Below are 22,102 nucleotides of genomic sequence, written 5' to 3'. Positions count from 1 at the left end.
AGCTATGACACTGTACCTGTGAAATACTACACAGCTACTCAAGTACATCAGAACTATGAAGCATGACTTAAGTGCTTAAAAACAAAAACACAGCAGTTACACTAATATCAGTATTTACAGTGCTGTCACTCTCAAGAGTTTGTCAAGCCCATAGTTTCTAACACACCAGTTGTATGCCCATCCTCTCCAGGAGTGAAAACCCCCAGAGCCTGTTTTCAAAGCTGTAAATGTGCCACATAGGCACTTCACAGATTTCACAGAATATTCTGAGTTGGATGGGACCCATGAGGCTCATCAAATCTGACTTTTTAAGTGACTGGCCCATACAGGGGGTCAAAACCATGACCTTGGTAGTGTTTTTGAGCCTTGCCTAAAATGGGTGCCCCATCTCAAGAAACTGCTGTAGGGACTTGTTTCTTTGCCTCATTGCAAATTGAAGGTGGAAGCTGCTGTTAAACCAGGGCCCAGAAGCACTCTTCAGGGGTTATAAATGCAAGTCTAACATTTTCTGACACTTTGGAAAGGTGGGGGATTATTTTTTTAGAATACCAAAGGAGTTTTTCTCAGTTAACATATAGCCATGCCACAAATTCAAAAATATTCTCCAGTTGCATCTCCATTTTCCCTGCTGCACCCTTTAATTTTCTTCCAGTTCCCTTTTTCTTTTTACATTATTCCTTTAGTTTCCTCTCCTTTGTGTCCTATTTGCTTCACTTTTCTTTATAACTTTTGTCCGTCTCTTCATTTGCTAGTCTGCTCTTCTGCCTCCAGAACAACCATTTCTGACTGTTTCCTTGTACACACAAGTGAACCAGCCAAGTGAAAATCACAGCATTTCTGATGACAGTACTTCCTTGGTACAAAAAAAAAAACCAAACAAACAAAAAAACCAACCAACCAACCAACCAACCAAACAAAAAACCAAAAACCAAACAAACAAACAAACAAACAAAAACAACAACAACAAAAAAAAACCAAAAAAAAAAAAAAAAAAAAAAAAAAACCGAACAAAAAAAATTTGGAGATGAATACCCAAAAGTTAAAGCCAAACCTTTGAATTGAATAGTACCATATTTCTTCTTAACTTTCTGATGATTGTAATGCAGGAACATTTCACTGTACATATCTATGGGCAGAAGAACTGAAGTGACTTAAGCCACAAACCTATCCTAGAGTTTCTTCTCTGAAAACAGATTCCCGGACACACCAACATATGCTGTTCCTGCTGGTCAGATAAAATATTACCTGCACTGGATAATAAGATAATAATCGGCAAAAAGTTCCTTGTGGTTACCTCCCGAGCTTGAAAAAAATATTTAATGCTTCAAATTAATCTCCAATGAACATACATTATAGAAACTGCAAAATGCACATATGCACAAAAAAACCCCACAAGTTACTTAAAGATGTGAGTACACATTCACATTCGTGTGTGTGACACACATAAATGAGAATATATAATTCAGGTAGAAAATACAATTCTTACCTTATTGCACTTGCAGATAAGTGGCCGTAAGAACCACTGGCTGATGAACTGCTACGAGAATTATTGAGAATTGTGACCAAGGAATTTGGAGATGTCCGAATCATGGTCTGAAGGTCAAAGCTGTGATCAGACAGGGGGGATATGGACAACGTGCGCTTTCGGCTTGGTCTAGCTGACAACCTCGGACTTGGAAACCTGGCGCCTGTTATGTAAACACAAATAATTATTCACCAGGGTACCTCATCGGATTTATTTGTTATCAGTGATGGGTAGAGGGAGACACCAGCACACTGTGACAAGCCCGCTCTCTTCATTTGTGATCTACTGGCTACGATTGAGGAAAATTAGGAAGAAAAATCTTTCTTCCTATGGCTTACCTCAGGGGAGCTCTGTTTATTAATGTGCAAGTAAAATGATAAATGGCTAAACAAAAGGAAAAGACTTTTATGAGTTATCACTCTTATTTCTGGTGATTTATGAATCTGATGGCTTCTCAGACATTCACATCATTAATTCAACCATGAGCAATGAGACAGTGGTTGAGATGTGGGATACCAGCAAGCCCAAACCCACAACACTTTAATACATACAGCCAAACCTACACATGTCAAATACAGCAGAGAAATGAAGAGGCAGCTTTGAAATGAAGAGCACCTTTGTTGACTGTAATTCTGCCAGGGCGACGTTTGATGCAAAACAAAAAATCACGACTGAAACAAACACTAAAAGCGCCAGCTCTATGAACAGAATTCAGATTGACATTCAGAGCATTAAAATGAGAAACGTTTTAGTAGGCTTTATTTGAATTTGTCCAAAATCCATTATATTCTCTTGCTCGAGTGTATAGGGGCCTACAACTGCCAAATTCCTTTAAAACTGGAGATTAGACTTCTCAAAGCAGCAAAGTGAAGACAAACATACAGATATCACTTAAATAAATACATATTACATTTCTAAATTTTATGTCCTGTTCTGAAAATCTCTACCTCTTCTGATTTATTTTACCATGTCATCCCAACTCTGACAGAAGATATATCACCTTAAATTTATTCCCTTTATTTAATTATTTTCTATCTTGGTTGAGAGCAAGGAGAGAATTAGCTTCCCCACTGCGTACTGAACAATTTCCTTTAACAGTACTGCTGCTTCTACCTTTTTAATCCCTTTAACCTGTAGTAAAGGATTGAATTCTAATGATCCTGACAGCCAGGGTTATGTAGGTCTTGGGTTTGATGCCTACTTTACAGCTACTTCTCCTGGAGTGTCTGACATTCTCTGTAACTTGCTAATAATTCACTATTGGCCACAAGCATCCAGTATAGGTCTGCCTTTCCTAAAATTTTTGTGTCCAGAATAATTTTTTTGCAGGGTATTTAAGTTTACATGTCTAACAATAACCAGGAGAAGAGCCCAAATGACTCTAATTAAACTCATCTCAAGATCAGAGCTAGATTAGAATTTATTAGTATGCTTTCTTACACACCTGAGTGGGTTTCCCTTCTTTCTGTGCATGCTAGCCAAGGTTTTAGTACAGTATCGAGGGCTGCCATTTTATTACTGTTGTGACTGTGAGATCAGATCTCCATTTTTAATCCTTCTCCTCTTTGGCATCTGGGTAATAAAAAGTTTTGTTCCTTCCTGCTGTCTCCAGAATAAACCTTAGTCCATACAGCTCCAATCTTTCAATGAATATTCAAGTTCTCGATCCATCATTTAAAATTTAGGTATAGCCATTTATTTATTCGTAAAACCTACTACATGCTATTTTATGTAATCTGCTTTATCTCCTTTTTAGGAGCTTGCTATTGTACTGTGTCTGATATTTTATTAGTGCTGTGCTTCATGTCTTTCAAAGGGAGAGATCTTTTTCTTGTGCTAAAATAAGAAACAATAATGATCAACAGCTTTAAGAAACTGCAATATATCTAACTAGGAAATACAACATACATGTCATGGTAAAACAAAAATAGTAGTAATTTGCACTTGCATCTTTCATCCACAACTCTTTTCTGCTGACTGTTCAGCTGGAATGAATTAAAACAATGCCTCTGAAGTTAGTGCTTGTAATGTAATTTACCCCAGATGAGGATACAATTCAAGTGCTTTATCATGGTTTTACAAGGGCATAGCTAAGTACAGACATTATACTCCCTGCAGTGCCCTGCACATTCTCAAAAACTGCAAAGACTTCCCTCCTCCTCCTTGCCTTCTCTGGACTGAACCCATCTCCTTTACCCTTTGCCTAAGTCATGCTAGGGCTCTTGCCTGTCTGCCCACTGCTTGTTACACCTTTGCCTTGCCTACCAGCTGCTGCCAGGGCATCCCTGTGTCCACTCTGGATGCATGAGATCTGTGGCCAGGGATGCAGAAAGACACTCCTTACAGCTGTCAGGGGCAGCACCAGGGCTTGAGCCACACATACAGTAGTCTCTGGCTTCCTCTGTTCCTCCAGGCAGCATCTGTCTCAGGCCCCATCTAGGTCTGGGAATTCAGCAGTGCCCTCCATCTACCTGCAACAGGAACAATCTCCTAAGGGAGATTTTGCAGTATCCTGCAGAAAGGGAACATTCCTGCTTCAGTCAGGTGAGACCTCTACATAGTCTGACCACAGGAGACAGGGGGGCCATGACTTTTAAAACTGAAAATACAATTGAATGGAATTACTGTTTTGCCATATCTTCATTGTTTAATTAGGTCTCACATGCCTTAAGCATGAGCTGGCCACTTGTTACGGGACATCTGCTTAACCATTCATTTCACATAACATGAGTTTTAGTTCATATGCTACTATGAAAAGGAATAGGTCACTATTTGTCATTGCCTCTGAATACTAAACCCAACTTTCCAGCCTTACCAGCACTTATTTTAAAAACAAACACTTCAATATTTATTTATCAATTTGAGATGTTCATCTGCTCACAGTGCTCTCCCACTGAAGTACTGCATTCCCTACTCAATAATGCTTTAAAATTAGAAAATGAAGGAGTACTGATTCACTAAAAATCCATTTACCTCTGTGGAAGTGCTGATAAAAAAACATCAGCTTTGGCAAAGCATGCAAATGGAAGCTGACAGTGAAGATTTGCTTAGAAATGTCACCCCTTTGGAGTAGATGTTATAGAAATAAAAAGTCAGTAGTAGACAGTAAAGACTTGAGTGTGCCAACAAAAAATCCAGCAGGTGTCAGAAGAAAAGATCCTATTTTGAGGTGGAGATCAATTCTAAAATAACAGATATCTATCTCCATCATAAATTTCAGAAATGGAATATGCCATCCAGCAAATTTGCCCATGAATTTGATTTCTGAGTTGAAGTTTTTAGTATTGCTTAATCATTTATAAGGCAATCTTCAGACATGTATCATTTATTTCATCCCTTTAAATCAAACTTCATCAAACCTTTTTTATTCCCTTCCTTTAAATCAAACTTCTTTGAATATGTCTCAGGCACTAGTTTTTATTGAAGGCTGTGAACATGGGACATTTGGGGGGGTGGGTTTAAATCAAGCCTTTTTCATTTCTTTCTTTTCCTTCTTCCTTCTGTTTACAGACGTATAAAAACTTTGTTTTCACTTCATGAAAGTTCATCATAAATTTTGTCTTAGTTTTCAAAATGATAAATCTGTCATCAGTATGAGAGAAGAAGGAATGGCTTTGATACTCCACCCTCATTCTCCAACTTGCCTCACAAACAGAAACCAAACCCAGTCCAAAGCTTTTTACTCCGGCTTAACTCTTTGGGTTGGTGTTTGGGTCTGGCTGAGATAGCGATTATTTTTCCCACTGCAGGCCCCACAGTGCCATGCTTTGTACTGGTAGCTGGAAAGCAGCTTCAGCACTGTCTTCCAACATTCCCCCCCATCGGCAGACTGGAAATGGGCAAGATCCTGGGAGGGGACACAACCAGGCCAGCTGACCCAAACTGACCAAAGGGATATTCCACACCATATGATGCCAGCGCAGACATAAAGGCTAAGAAAAGGAGGGGGTGAGGGAGCATTAGTTATTTACAGTGTTTGCCTTCTGGAGCAACCCCTCTGTGTGCTGGAGCCCTGCTTCTCAGGAAGTGTATGGATACTGCTTGCTGGTGAGAAGTAGAGAATAAAAATTTTTGCTTTCTCATTCCTTCTGCACATGGAATCTCTCACTTTTCCCTGAGTAAACTGCTTTATCTCAACCTACGTGTTGTTTTCCATCTATTTTTCTTTCCTACACCCAGCTGAGAAGAGGGAGTGATAGAGCAGTTTGGTGGGCATCTGGAATCCAGCCAAGGTCAACACACCACAGCTGCCCGAACTCTTGAGGTCAGCTGGGTTATTATCAGAGCCTCTAATGCCAAAAGGAGTAGGTCAATACCAAATACTTTTGAAAAAGAGAAACCTCCTGTCCTGAGTGAGGACAGACAAAAGTTAATCAGAGTGAGGATATTAATAATTTGGAATCTTGAGACGTCAGGAAACATACTTGTGTTCCATTGAACCTCATTTAAGAGAGTAGAACATATTGCCAAGTGAAAAATGCATCTATCAATCCAAAAGACAGTGATTTTTAAAATGTTATAGTGCTTAAAGACAGTTTTGGCATTCAATATCTTTACAGTCACAACAAGCAATTTCAGTTGTTGCTACTGTGGTGCTGTCAAGAACTTCCACATCTACTCCACTCCTATTTTAGTTCTGCACTTAAAGGTAACAAATCTGACTGTTTTAGAACAATCAGAAGATGGCAAGGCTTGCACAGGGTCTCTGGCCACCAAAACTGTAGAAAAGCATGATAGCAGCAGCAGAAATTTTGGTCCAGTTTTCATGCTATTCCGGACAGGATGAAGGAGAACTACAATTAAGCACACATAATCTTGGCTTTATTCTCGTGCAATGTATTAGAGAGCTCATGGACAGCAAAGGTCAGAGCTTCAAGAAGTCTACTGCTCTTTGGGTAAGATTTAACCTCTGATTAACAATTCTCCCACTCTCATAATCCCGATATGAAATCAGTTTTCCAGTACCACAGAGCAAAACAGAAGATCTCAAACTGCAGACACTGTATGTAATACACTTTGGAACTCAGTGCATGCTGGTGTTGGAATTATTATTTGCACTACAGGAGGGGGGGGTAGAGATTCTAAATTTCTGTGCTAGATGCTGTATAAGCACACCATTAGGAGACAAACTTGCTTCACAAAAGAAGAACAATGTCTTGCTTGTATCTGTTTGGTTGTTGTGTGGGATAAATGAGCAGCAACCTTTCAGTCAGTTGAGTCAACTTGCTCAAAATTTGATAGCAGATAATGAGGGAAACTACTCATGTGTCTTCTGCTTCCTTTGACAAGACTGGGCAAAGGCGAAAGACTACTTTTAAGATCACCATATAAATCTTCAAGAGGAAAAATCCAAACAAATGGCATTGCTTTGCACTGATCGTACTTTGTTATTAAATGCATACATGGGCATTCTTATTGGAGATTTTTTTTAAAGTCTTAATATCAGCTTGCTGCTAATTGTTTTGTTCTTGTTTCTCATCTAAAAATCTGACAAAGAAGAAAGGGGTTTTCTTTAGCATGATGAATGATAGGACATTCAGATCCTTACTTAATGACAATTAATTTACTGTATACCCATGCAAGTTAAGATAGTTTTAATTAGTTTTTACAAAGTAAAAGGGTAACTTCATACTCTATTTAGATAAAAGCAGCTATTGCCTGACTAAACACATTCTCATCAAATACAGAAGGTGAGTTGAGTGACCTTACTAGGATTCACTCTTATTTTAATTCTCTATTTACTGTTTAAAAATAACCCATTTGCATAATAGTGCAGTTTTTGTCTCTAACTCTGAAAAAATGCTTAATTGAAAAGTTGCTGGTATAATTAATCTCAAATGTGTGATCTTAATTTTTAAAAACAAACACAAAACAAATTAAAGTGTGCATTTCAAATGTATCCTAGCTAGAGCTGGTGAACACAAATATTCTTGTTAAAGATGGTGTTTCGGTACCTTTTATGAGTGGGCTGAAATTATGGGCAAAGGTCAAAATATTTCTTATTAAGTAAGTAGTGATAACATTCTAGGGATGTTGTCTCTAGATAGGGACAACATCCCTAGAATGGGATGCACAAAAGATGTAATTCTATGTAGATTACAGCATACACAACCTCTACTAACACATGAAGATCCTTCTGCAAATGCCATTATTTGTATATGAGTACTGCCATGTCTTCTGTTGTTCTCAAGTTTTCTGGTATATATATGGGTATTTATCTTTCTAAAGGCTGAATAAACCAATCAGATGAAATCTGCATCCAAGAATGTGGTTTGGTACTGCTACTTACGTGCATTCAGACACTCTCTCACAGTAGGAACCAAAACCCTTGAAAATTTAAAATGTCCCTGCTCATTGCAAGTTTGACTAGATGATCTTTCAATTTGCCTTCCAAACCAAACTATTCTAGGGTTCTATGATCCTTTTCACGGAAGCAATGCCCATTCATGCAAGCTGAGGATTTGTCCTTGCAGCTGAAATATAGCAGCAAATTTACATTACCTGAACCACATGTAGCATTGTTCCCATTCTGCAAGGTATTATTAACAGGCATTCAGTACTTTAGCAGTGTGCCTCATCTCTCCCTATTCCTCTCAAAATCCCAATCAGGAAGTATAATATTCTTAAGCTTTCAAGTATGGAAGTCTGCACATTAATTTCTGGTTTAAGTCCAGACTGCTTGTGTGAGTTTATTGTGTTTCTGCAGTGTGCAAGGTATGTTACTCCTTCATTAGCAAGGAAACAGAATGAATAAAGCTTTCCTGCAGTTTCACAACTATCTCTCTTGCCTGATTCTTATAAAAATTATTGGTCAGTCAAGTACTTCACACTCCACGGCATGTGTTTTGCAGGGCTAGCTATATATATTCCTGTATGTCCATGTGTTCCAGAGGTAAACTTCCCAACACCCACACTCCCTGAGATCACCAACCATACAGCCAACAGCTGGAAGAAGAAATCTCATGTACACAAAAAGTTTTAAATTCTACAGGAAAACAAGGTTGTCTGACACTATTGTACTGGTCTGTACTACCAAGCGAAAGTCAACATCACCACCTTTTCTTGCCACCATTTTTCACTGCCCTCATCAGAAGGAACAGAGTACGTCCTGAAAAGCATATAAGCAGCTATGACTCGAGGGGAATGCTCTGCATAATCCCTTCTGGTTGGTCAAAAGAAACAGTAGCAAGCAGTTTGCAATGGGGTCCTCTCTTTTCCTCCTTCTACAGATAAACAGAGAAAGATTGGAGGGCTGAAAGATACTGAGTGGATAAAGAAGGCTCTCAATATTATGGAAATATTATGGAAAACTATGTTGGGATCCTTAGAATTCAACAAACTGCTTCACTTTACAAGTGGTCGCTGGTCTATTGGTCTATGATACACAACTTCTAAGTGCAGCTAGCACTCTCTCAAAGGTGCAGGGCTTGCTCTCCTAATAGAAAAACAGATGTAAACTTTCTGTTAACAGAGAGCTAACTCATCAGGGAAATACTCAGCCTAACTAGGAAAGTGAGTTACTGATTGCAAATAGAAAAGGACATTTTCAAAAGCACTCAAGCCTTGCTAGAAATAAAATTTATAATCTGTTTTCAGGAGCAGTCCTGCTCCTCTCCCTACTTTCTTTAAAAGTTTACTTTTAGGCTTGACATAACCCTTGTGCATTTGGCAATCAATTCTCTGGCCTTCCAGCCTCATGAGGAGGCTTATGTTGACTCCCACTTCTCTATCAGCACACAGGCCTTTTGGGTCAGACCATGAACAACCCACGTGGTTCCCTTTGCAGGACCATCTATATTTCTAGAAAATATCACTCACTATCCATGGCATGAAGATACTCCATATGAAGAGCCCCGGCTCCTGCAGTGGCAGCTGAAGGAATGATGTCTGCATAGGGGCTGCGCTGGCCTGCCAACAGAGCCATCTGATGATAATATTCAGCTGGACTGACGCCAGCGTGTGGAGCTAAAAAAAACAACATAAAAGTACCATTAATGACGTAAGATAAACAAGAAAGAAAGTTTTATCACATTGCCAGTTTCTCTGGCTATAAAAACAGTTTATTTATTTTTTTAATGTAAAGCAACGTCTGCAATATACCACCACTGGTCAATATATTTCAACCAATGGTACTGTAAAGATACCATTCAAAAAAACCAGCAAGACATAAAATATTAATGAGCTTGGTGATCTCATATTTTTGTATTTATTATTAAGTGACTCAAAAAAGCTGACAGGCTGACAGCAATGAAAACTAGTATGATTTATTTAGTGACATAAAAAAGCAAGAGAACCTTCCTAGCATTTTATTCACATTTACCTCATCCTTGGCCCAAAGGAATCTGTCTTTAAGGTAACAGCATGGCTGAACTTCCATTAGCATTCGGGTATCTGGAGCCTCTACTTAGGGAACTTAGGGAACTAGAAGATTCTCCCCCACCATATCCCTGTGTCTATGCTTAGGAGCAAACAGGGGTAAAGCATGATTCCAGGACAAATAATAGCTGTCCAGGAACAACACAGGGTCAGTTTTTTAGGAGGACAGACTGAAAACAATAAAAGTGACCATCCCATCCCTCAAAGTTCGTGTATAAATATAGTTGACACACACAAGCCTGTTTGCAGAGACAAAACCACAGACTGAATAGACTCTACATCCCATCAGTGAGATTACTGTGATGCAGTCCTCTGATAATGACTTATATTAGCTGTTCTCTCATGTAAAAATAACATGAGAGCTTCCTGTTCCCCTCCAATTTTCAAGCAGGCCTTCAACTAATGGGAAATTCTGGACAAATACAGAAACTGACATCACTTTAAGATCATTTCCTTTCAGCGGGCTTCAGACACTACTGAAGGTAGAGGGTCATTTCACAAACTTGTGTAGGATGTACTCATAAAATAAGATGGCTCCTTCTCCTTGATCCTGACCCTGACCTGCCATGAAACCTGAGGTGAACAGCCCTTGCCTCTGGTCTCTCCCTGTCCCACTTCCAAAACAGTTTACAGTCTGATCACCACAAGATGGTATGCAAGCTTGCCTAGGACACTTAGGGTTCTTTAGATTAATGGGCTGTACCCCAAGCTGGTGCACCAGATTATTTTTGTACTCTTTCATTTCATTTAATGAGTTTTTTTCTAATCTCAGCAGCTGAATCTTGAACAAAAACAAAACTTTAGGCTGAAATTCTTTGAATATTGTTACCTACACAGAGCTACTAAAAAGATAATTTATATTTTCATTAGAAAATCAGATTCTAAATGCAAACCTTAGAAACAAAATAAAACAAATAAACTTTAGAAACAAAGAACCAAGATTTACACTTTCAATGTTTTTTTGAACATAAACAAGGCATTGGAATTTGGAGAAAAGTTTATTCAGCAACAGATTGCTGAAGTGATAATCTGCCTTTATTACTACAAAATAAAATGAAAGAATGTGCTTTTGATGTTAAAATGTTAAATATAACATATAAGAAAGGGTTGTGAAAAATAGAAGTACATCAAACAGGAATAGAAATGGCATAAAAATGAACTGAGATAAATTAAAAGTTGCTGGTCTTTTTTTCCAAATTACAATTTGATTTCACAATTAAATACAATCTGTCTATTTTCTGTGAAATGGTAAAGAAATTCTTCAGACAAAATTTTTAAAGATAGGTAACTTACACTGAATCACTGATTTTAAAGTTTTACAGTAGTAGGCAACCATGGTATATTTCCAGACAGACTAAAAATACTTCCTGAGCTTTCTGACATAAGTGTCTGGGTTAACTAACAATAACATTGGCTGCAAACTTTAAAATTAACTGCTGCAGAAAACACAGTGAACACATTATTGCATTACTAAATGTTCCATATGCCAAGAAATGCTCTGGTGCTCTTAAAAGATTATTTCTCACTACCTCCCTCAAACATAAAAAATTAGCCTACTAAATGATGTATTGCATGAAGGGTAAATGAAGGGTAAATGGGAAGACATACAGCCTGGAATTTTTTCTTGTTTATTCCAGGGTAGCTCCAGCTTTGTTCCCATTTTTCTATAAGCAGCGGCATTTGCTTCTGCACCACAGGCACAGCTGAGCTTCATTTGAGCACTCTCCTCTACATACATCAACAATTCCATCCTTACGCCTGCTCCAAATCCTCAGAGAAGTCCTCAGCCACCCCTGACCCACCAAATCTGCTGGCTAAGGAGAAGTGACAAGAGTTATGTTCGAGATTGTTTTGGCTCCTGGCCATCCCCACATCTGTGAGTCGACAGACTAAGCCCAATAGTACACTGATCCAATTATCTAACTGTCCTAAAGCAATTAGGGTAGCAAGAGAAATCCTGCTATAGCTTTCAGAAGAGCAATAACAACTTCCAAGTTTTCACAGTTCAAATACTATACCACTTAAGCCATGGTGTCCCTTATGTTATAAGTACATTATGTGCATGTACCCCTTTAAACCACAAGAGTGTTTCATTTGCATTCCAGAAGTGCTCAAGCCATAATTCAGATTATCTGATCCCAGGAACTCACATCTGGCACTTCTTTGTATACCTGATTCATCATACAACTGACTATGGATTCCAGGGAACAAACTTGCAGCTTTTCAACAGAATGATGTTCGACTGAGATATCGTCAACGCCTCAATCAAGTTACTGTATTTTCATTGGATGCTGTGCAACACCAAGGCTGTGGTAACTGATCAAAAATGAGCTGTGAGCTCACAGGAAGTGTGAAGTAACATGTGTTTGTTTAAAACTTGCAAGAGATTCTTAAGCCAGTAAATTTAGCATGTACTTATGACAGATTAAGGCTGTGTATACAGTCAGCAATCAAAGCTCAGGGGATGAGCATTAAGACAGAGTGTACTCAGCTGTACTGTCCACACCTGAGTGTTTCATGCCACCTGAAAGCCTGGGAGTATCCAAGCTACATAGGCTGGCAGGAGAAAACTGTCTTTCTGAGGCGGCAGGTGGAGTTGAGGCAGGGTATTTCACAGACCTGAACTGACACCAAACATCTGCACTGTAGACAGATGAACCTCATTACCATCATAATTATGACGGCACTCCAGACTCAACTGCTAACACTTCAAGTGTCCATTTGTTGAGGAATTGAGAAGTTCCTGGATGTTTCCCTTCCTACAACTCACTGGACTACAATGGCAGAACAACACAGCAAGATCACACATTTCTTTACTGTACACATCTACATTTAGGTGCCAGAATCTGAAAGTAAATTCTACCCTGTGACATCTCTGGATGTTTCTGGAGTGTCATTTGGGTGCTATGTACCTACATCTTTGCAAGTGAATTCAGTGTGGTACACCTAAGATCAAGACTGTATACAGCTTAATGTCATAGGTGGTGATAGGTGGTTTCTGTCACACCTTCGTGTGCCACTGGAACATACCTTAAGCATAAATTAAATTCTGCAGGAATGGATCCTGAAGACTATTGAAGATAGCAAAGTATTCTGCACATTAGCTCCTGTGAAAAGCCCAAATGCGCACCACAAGAGTTTTCCCAATATACACCATTACATTATAGCTCTGTCATTTTTATCCTGTATCTAAAGCTCCAAAGCTCCTGAAGTCAAAACCTGCCTTTCTGACCATTCAAGTTTTTTCTTCAAAGTATGTATTTTTAAAAATACTTCTTGCTGAAACAAAAAGGGTAGAATTAGCAAGAATTCATGCAACATCTGAAGTGCTGCTAGGAAAGCCCTATGTGCATGCCTTATACCTTGACTGACAATAGTTCATTAAAATTTATTCTCATAAGAATATGTGCCCATAACTAATGGATTAACTGTAAAGGTATATATTCTTATAAACGAGGATTAATTAGTTATCCGTTTGGATAGGGTGCACCGCTCATTTTTCAAATTCAGCTAAAGGCAGTTTAACTCTGGTAAGTTTCTGAATTCACTGGAAAGATCTTTCCCATAGTTTAAGTACCAGTTTAATTACCTTTCTCTACATAGTTGATTCTGAATATGCTATATTTTAGTTCCCTTCAGAAAATGCTACAATTTTGAAATGTCAAACTGCTTATGTTTACCCACTATTGAAAAACCTACTATTAAAAAGACAGCCTTTTTTTGCAACTCTGTTGATGGCTCACTTTGGCAAAATTCCCACTGAAACAAATAGGAAATGTGCTAGAGTAATGACAAGAGTGATCACAGGAGTTCAGTTCAGACCAAATAGCCTGGAAATTAAAAGCCATGGTCACACCAGGACCTGAAAAACTGAATTTCAAGTATACTGCTCATCATTTAGATTAAAAGGGACAATCTTGATCATCAGCCACTTTTAGGTAAGCATAATTTCATTTGGCCATATTGTTGGCTAGGATAAACTGAAATAATTCTACATAAGTTTAACAGAACTATTGACTAAATGTAACTTGTCAGTGCATGCTTTGTATGATTGAAAAATACTATTTTAATTAACAAGCCTTTTGTGCCTGAAGAACTCCATGGTTATACACTGACATGCACTCAAGAAGAATCTGACTCAATTCAGTGCAGATACAATGGATTTTTTTTGGAGATCAGAATTACACCCCATGTCAGTCCCACAAACAAAAGATATCACAAGACATACACCATCCTTCCAGCATAAATTTTGAATGAGGCAGCTTTTTTTTTTCTTCTCCCTGAAGTTTCAACATTTGTGAGATGTACAAATGAGCCATGATCGGCTGATGAAGTATTGAAACATTTATGACATAATGAATATGTCTGACAAACCTGGTGAAGCTGCTTTGAACAAGGGGGAAAAATGTTGACAAGATTAATATAACTTAAGTTGCTACAATGACAGAAAACAGGAAGCCTGTCTTAACCCACCGTCTGTTGGGCTGAGTCCGCGGGCTGCCGAGATCATGGAGAGGGACGGGCTGCTGTGCAGGGACCTGATGTAGTCCATGTAGGGGTTAATGTATGGGTGAGGGGTGCTGAAGGGAGACTCTGATGTTGCAGCAGGATTTCTGTGCGGGGAAATTCTAAGGAATGGAAGCTCTGAGTATGTTGGGCTACTAGATAAGGCAGAAGGCCTGGAAGAAACAAAAGGAAGAAAAACAAAACCAGCCAGGTTATCTATACAATAAAGAAAAATACTATAAAGGTAACACACTTGTTTCTTGAAGAATAACAACTAGGTTGCACATGTACTGAAGTCAACTGCCTGGAAAGAAAAAGGATGGGGAATTAATTCTTCTCTGTCCCCATTATTAGCAACATTTCTCTGATTAATTTTAACACGATTTTACATTTGGTTTAATCTTTACACCTCTCAATACCCTTTCCCCAAGGAGTTAAGGAGAAAATCACATCAATTAGTGCAAAATATGCACACTGTATTAATAGTAATTCTTACTGCAATATGAAATACGTACTGAGATTCAGAATCATTTACATCTTCAAAACCACGTGGGTATTGAAAATGGAGCTTCGAGAGCCACACTGCACACATGCCATTCATTTGCCAGCTTACTCTTTCTGAAAGTGCATGATAGCATGTGTATATAGAAATCACTTCAGGAGTCCCAAATTTTGCAAGCCATTAAGACAGATGGGTCCTTTGGAGCACTTTTTTTTTTGTTGTTGCTGTCCCTTCCCATGAAAAATGCACAAAACCTGGTGGCAGAGGAAGAAAGACTGCTGCATATGTGTGTTTTAATATGGCACCAGTGACCAATGTTTTTTAACAAGGCCCTATTAATTAACTACATCGTTTTTGTGAAAGGAAAGCTTGGTGCCCTCTCATGCTATGTGTGATGAACCAAGGCTGAAAGCTGAGTTCACACCTGACAAAAGATAAATAACCCACCATAACTCTCCCCATCATCCCAGCCTGTCGATACAACAGCATCTGGGTTCTGCTTGGAGACTTTTCTCTCAAGCATCCCATCTCCAAAGGCACTGGAAAAAGTTCAAATTTCATCAGAAGCGGTTGGAGTGCCTGCCCTTGCCAACCTGCTCTTTGGCAAAAAACAATGATTAAGCCTGTCATGCATTTGCTGTAGTCCAACTGGCTGACCCGAACTAAATGCCTTTTTGTCCCTGTTTTTCCAATTAATTTAGCATATATACAGCACAGACACAGGCAGCAGCTGTGAGAGCAGTGAGGGCAGTCTGTTCCTTTGATGCTGTTGGCTTACAAAGAGTAATCAAACAAGAAATGTATTTTTTCCCCCTTTAACATACACATACCATGATCAATGGAGGTAGTTGTCATCACCTAAAAGGCCAACAGAACATAATCTTACATAGGAGCCAATTCTGCCCTGCCATCAGCTCGGAAATGCTAGCACATGAGTGGGACAATGATCAAAGACATGAATTCCTAAGGTGACGCCAGCTTCCCTGCCACTAAATCCATGAGGGCTTGTAAAATGTGAGGAATGAAGATTTCTCCTGATGTGTTTTTCTCCCTCTTTTCCTTTCTCTATTTGACCTTTTTTGTGTTTCTCACCCTCCAAGAGCTTTCTGCACGGTAAGCCTGTTAAGCCTTCCTGTATGAAAATACCTCCATGCTCCAAAGTTTGTTAAATGAACAGCATTTTGTGCTAGCAGCAGGTACCAACAGTGTGGTCACTCCTCTGGCATCGAAGCAAGTGATCCACGTAAACCTAAGCCACTCACTAGCACGCCTTCACCAGATTTGAAATGCACTGAGAACCTGAAACCAGAAGTCACTTTCCACCACTGTGCAAACCAGACATCTCCTTTCCTCAGAGAACTTTTTGTCTGCATGGTTCTAAAGTACCTTTGTTTTACAGTGGAAGTGCATCTTTTATCTTGGTACTATGAAATTCCACCAGACATGAAATATTCGTTGTCTCCTGATTCCCTTTGAGGCCAAGTTTGGTAGGTAAGAGCTTTAAAAATCATGGTGATGCAGGAAGCAAAAGTACTACAGCTGAGTATCACATTACAGAGTGAATTTCCTATCCTGGCAGTGAGGAAAATACAATAGTACAGCAAATTTAATACAAGAATAACGAAGAAACTAAGTTTGGATGTCATTTTACAAGTGATTCTTTTTTAATGTGATCCCAACTCATAGTTAGAAACATGAAGATCATCCAGGCAGGCTGGGGCCCTGGCCTTATCTGGTGCATATTGAACAGAAAACTCTTTAAATGCTTATGCAAGAAGGCTGAAAGTCTGTATCGGCCTCTGTGATTCACTCTCCAGCTGGCCAACAGCCAAATGCTGCTGCAGGAGCAAGATTAAGAGCCAGGCTGTCAGCTTCTCCCTCCAGATCCAACAAGAGCCATTCAAGGACACCAGGACTCAGCCACTCTTCTCCTCCTCAGCCCTACCTCTTTCTTTCTCCACTCTTCTGAGCTCCTCAGTTTTCCTAGGATGCTAGGGAAAGGACACTGACCTGGGTAATATCAATCAACAGCAGGCATGTAAACAGTATTATCTGAGGCAAAATATGGAGTCATCAGATTCCACAAGGAATTCCCAGCTCTGGAGTCTGATGTTCCCTAATTTCTCTCAAGCGCCTGATTTTAACATGCTGCTAACTTCTGTGCTCACTTTCAGTCTGGATTTCTTTCACTCCTCTGTGTTCCCAAGACCCTCCATTCCCTACAGATTAATTTTCCCTCATGCCTTCTTCATCTGCTCTCGGTCTCACAATTTGAGTCATCCTGATTTTTTCCAATAAACATCACATATCCTTCTTTCCCCTCTGTGATCGAACTTCACTGTAAACATCTTTCACAAGTAGTAACTCCCTCCTTCAAACTAAAATGCAGCTTTTAGAAAGGGTGCTGCCAAACACCCTTACTGTTGCTTCACAACTTCACTGTGTACCAATAAAGAATGACTTTTGTCCTGTAAACAGCAAACAGTACAGCCCAGGAGTGGCTCTGCAGAGACTCATTCAGTGACAAACAAATCAAATATCTAGATGTGGATGGCAGTCCATCCCCATAATTTTTATTTCACATGTATAGATTAATACAATGGTTTGGATTGGAGGTATTTTTACAGGTCATCTAGTCCAACTCTGCTGTCATGAGCAGGGAAAGAAGCTGGGGACCCTCCTCCAAACTCAGGACCCTTCAGCCCAGTATCCTGCAACCTAGCCATGTATCCTGTTCAATGGTGTTCACCCTTGGGTCTGAGGCTGCTTCATGGGGATGCAATGAGGCTTCAGCATGAGAAGAGGCAAGGAGATTTTCAGTGATACCACTTGACAATTTATGCCTTGCCTGTAAATCACAGGAAGGCAGAACTTGCCCTGCATTTTCTCTGTGCAGGGGTTCTTCTGTTATACAACATTCAGACCACTTAAGGGAGGGAGCAAAGCAGACGTATGCTCTTTTCTGAGTCAGGACCTCTGTGTCTAGTTCTAGAGACCCTGCAAACTCAATTCAAATTTCATACAAAGCTGATCACACTTTTAAGACATAGTTGAAGGTCTCCAGGTTTGTGGGTAAAAGAGATCTTGTGGCTGTGTTTCACCACTAATTTTTATCCTGGCACATTAGATGATTTTATTGTTTTCTCAATTAACCTTGAATGGATCTGCAACCCTGATGTAAATGAGAAGGAACAGAGAACAGGGTTAGCTGTGAAGGCATCTCCTCCTTTCTGTCTAGAAGGCCTTCCTGTTCACTGCTAAGGTGTTGAAACATCATGAGTGCCACACAGCTTCCATATCTAACACAGGACTTTCCACTCCCCACCCATATCCAGCTTGCCAGCTTCTTCCTGTCCCAACTCCGATACTCTGGGGAATCTCAACTACTCAGCTTGTGAATGGAACATGTTGCCGAGGCAGGGAGATCGGTGTAAGGGTGAAGAGGTGTATTTTTTCCTATTAGTCATGACACTATTTTGATGAATTGTTGCAGAGGTGTCCGCACAGTCTTAAAAAGTTACTTAGTCACACCAGCAGCTGTGAACAGCATCAGTTGTAGGGAAAATCATAGTATGTGTGAAGCTGCTTTTTTTTTAAAAATGTGTTTTTTTTCTGACCACTGCAGAACCACAGGTGAGCTATCTGTAAGATTTCAGTTATTACTCATGAGAACCAGTGTGTCATTTTGTTTTGTTGCTTACAGCTGCAATAGATGAACCCTGCACAAGACTGACTAGCAGCAGGTTTGGATTTTAACCACCACAAAAACTGAATCAAGTGTAATTCCCTTTCCAGCCCCTACAGCTCTTTTTTAACTGGTGAAGGAAGATGATGAGAATCTGAGAGTTGATGAGGCAAGCATGAGCAAGTTACACATATTTCAAAATGATCTGCATGCACAGATCATTACTTAGTATTATCTTGAAAGGATCACACATTCTTTCTATCAGCAGAAAAAACCTGAGATACAGGGACTCCTACCACATATTTCCAGCTGTTTTTTGTACTTTAGCATTAGCCAGTTTTACAAAGAGGAAGATAAGATTGCTCAAATTTAAATCCCATCCCTTTCTTTGGTATTAATGGAACAGCTAACTTGAGGTGAAATATTGCTGCCTGGCTCTGACTAGTGCTGAAAGCCCTGGGTAGGTAAGCCAGCACAGAGCTTGTTGACTGGGGGTCCTTTCAGCCACTCTCTCAGCGCTCTACTGATGGGATTAGAGGATCAGCCCGAAGTCCATGAAACTATCTTACATGGATTCATGCATGTAACTGAGTAAGGAATTGAGGAGGAGGAGGGGATGGAAAGAAAAGAGACTCGGTTCAGGATGCTGGGGAACAGCAAAGCCCAGCTGCTCCCTAAGGAAATGGAAGCCAAGAGTCAGGCATGGGCAATGCACTCCATGTCATCAGATCTGAGCGCCCAGAGCCACGTGTTACTAACACAGTCAATCAGCAGTTTGAGACAAGGCAAAGTGACAAACCAGATCTGGGTTGTGCCAGTCAAGAGTAGAAGGAGACAGGGACAAAGACAGGTCGGGAGACAAGTTCCACCATGGTTTGGAGGGCTCTATCCAGAACAGCTCCTTACAGTGCAGATCCTGAGTTCAGCTCCTTACAGTGCAGATCCTGAGCTCCTGCTCCTTCAGGAGCAGGACCAGAAACTGGCACTACTTAGAACACAGGTCAGGCAGCTCTCCTAAAAAGGAGTTCCTGGATGCATGAAGTGTTGGTAGAGGTCTCCAGTGAGGCCGCTCAGGACAATTATAACCAATTAGTGGCCTCAGGGTACTTACTTGCTTTGAATTGTTTTAATACATGCCAAAACACCAATAAAGTGCAAATTGTCCCTGTTCTTCTATCTCTTGCTACTGTGAAAACTACAGGAGGTCCCAAGGCATAGTACTACCCCCATAGTACAACGCTTGTCACAAGCACTCTTCAATAACAATGTTTTCTGGAGGCAGATGTAAAGCCACTCAGAACAGCCACAAAGGTCTGTGCCACAGGAAAATCGAGACTACTATTTTTGAAGTTGGTTTTGTGTCAGAGATCTGTCATAAATGCTTTCCAAATAACTTTAAGCTGTGCTTGGACAAAAACCTCTTCTAAGCACAACCTATCTTAAAAAAAAAAAAATCACGGTGATTTAAGCTCTTTCTGATTTTAAAGGAAACTATAACTCCAGAACTGGAAATCTTAATGCCAAGTTTTGTCCTGATAAAATTTTAAATGGCTCTTTTATGAATCTGTTGAAAAATACATTTATATTGAAAACAGCAAGTGATCCTTAACTATAACACTGTAAATATGACACTGAGCTGAGGTTACAGATGGAACAATAATCTATCTCACAGAACAAAGCTTGTCACCGAAGTGGGATGAAATATTGTAACATAACCTAATTTATTATTGCCTTTTCATCCATCTTGTTATATTATGAACATGTCAAAGTTCAAACCTCGATATTTAATCATTTAACAGTACGTTATTCAATGCTGAAGCAAGCGTTGATGGCATAACTCTCATACCAATGATATCCACACTGTTTCTCTGATACCTGCTCAATTTAGTCCTGCTTGGAGAACTGAAAAATATTAAACTCATTAAACTGCCTCTGATACTTTCGTTTTATCTTTTTCTTTTTTTTTTTTTCTGCAGTAACTGTCTGACATCTGCCCACAAAAGATTAACATTTATTTCTAGTAGAACCTGGAAGATGAACAAACAAGGACTTTCTTGGTATGTGGTGACTCCTATTCTAAAGCATGTGGCTCAATTCCTTTGGTAATATCACCCATGTTAAATTTCTGTTGTTTATTTAATACCATAGTTGCTTGTACAGACTGACCTTTCAGCACCAGCAGACAGCAACTGGCTAATAAAAGGTTTGTATATTAATCAAGTTAAGCTCTGAGATTTCAATGTAAGGAGACTGAGGCCAGCACTGAGCATTTTTAAAATGCAAAGTGCAATACACATTCCTTTTCTCTTTTCACTTCTCATTGAACAGGTAAACAATCACACCTATAAATACATAGTATGGGAAATCAATAATATAATTTTTAATACCTAATTTTTTTCAGAAATTCCAGCTTCAAATAGACACTCTGCTGCACTGGAATCACTCACTGCCTCAAAACTGCTATATCACATTCCTGGACTTTGGAAAACTAGGCAAGTAATTATGAACATTTAAAGAATTATTTGAATACATGGAAATGTCAGAGCACACTTCATATAAACAGCTCAAGTACTGCAAAAGAGTAAGCACTGTTAACTGTATTTTCTTAATTGTGAAAATCAAGAAAAAGGACAACATGAGCATGTTTTTAAAGTCCTAATACAAAAAATCTCTCTTGATTTCCTGTAACATTTTCCATGTTTCAACACCTAGTGAATACTTGCTCACATTTCCTCCAAAATCCACACTGGAACTGTAGTCAGCAGAGGGAAGTAAGTCACAGAATCTGAGTTAATAGCAATCTTTCCTTCAGTTCAAATAAATCATGAGTGGGTCCATGCCTATGTAGTTCACACAGAAGCTCGATCAGGTAGATATAGCTGAGGTAGACAGGCTCTGGTTTGGTTTCCATCATTTATCTGTTGTCTACCTTGTATGGGTTTGTTGTTTCCTGATCCACTGTTTTCCCATCTTTAAAACTGTGGTAAAGCACTTGGAAAATGTTCAGTATCTACAGTGCGAAGGTCGTAACAAGAGATCCTATGTTATGAATATTTCCTCACTGAGGCAAGGACAATGCCTTACAAAATGTGTGCAGTTCTGGTATGTAAATTCCTAAAATATACAAAAACCTCACTTGGGGTTAGAATAAGAAGTTTCTCCCACATAAAGTTAAAAGGCATCATTGCAAGGAAAAAAAAAAAAAAAAAGAAAAAGGACACAAATGACTGACTGTACAAGAGATGTTCATGGTTCAGGAAATGTGCATGACAATTAGGCAATGACCGGCAGCAAAAGAATATTACTCTGGTTCCCCTTTCCTTCTTTGGGAAGTGTTAACATTATGTAGTTACAGTTAAAAATTGACTACATTAATCAAGCACTAAATCCTTAGTCAATGACTGTATTCCTATTTTTCAACTGACGGGCTGCCTGAACATAGACCCAGGTTTTTTACATACACTGTCTGCTACTTTTTAGACTTCCTAAATAACTCAACTATCAGCTT

At 39.3% G+C, this 22,102-nt stretch overlaps 1 protein-coding gene across 1 annotated transcript in view; it reads right to left on the bottom strand.

The window, feature by feature from the left end:
- The window catches only part of GLI3 (GLI family zinc finger 3), a 208,876-nt gene that overhangs the window by 57,229 nt on the left and 129,545 nt on the right, over window positions 1-22,102 (bottom strand). Inside the window, exons 5-7 of the mRNA XM_083855267.1 lie at window positions 14,375-14,580; window positions 9,344-9,490; window positions 1,487-1,688 (exon numbers count right to left, since the gene is read on the bottom strand). Coding sequence (XP_083711393.1) covers window positions 1,487-1,688; window positions 9,344-9,490; window positions 14,375-14,580 — 555 coding nt within the window. The remainder of the gene's footprint in view (window positions 1-1,486; window positions 1,689-9,343; window positions 9,491-14,374; window positions 14,581-22,102) is intronic.

The sequence above is a fragment of the Zosterops lateralis genome (assembly GCF_965231275.1).
Source record: "Zosterops lateralis genome assembly, chromosome: 1".
NCBI lineage: Eukaryota > Metazoa > Chordata > Aves > Passeriformes > Zosteropidae > Zosterops > Zosterops lateralis.
Note: the sequence above shows the minus strand (reverse complement) of the source record. Positions and strands in the feature narration are given on the sequence as shown.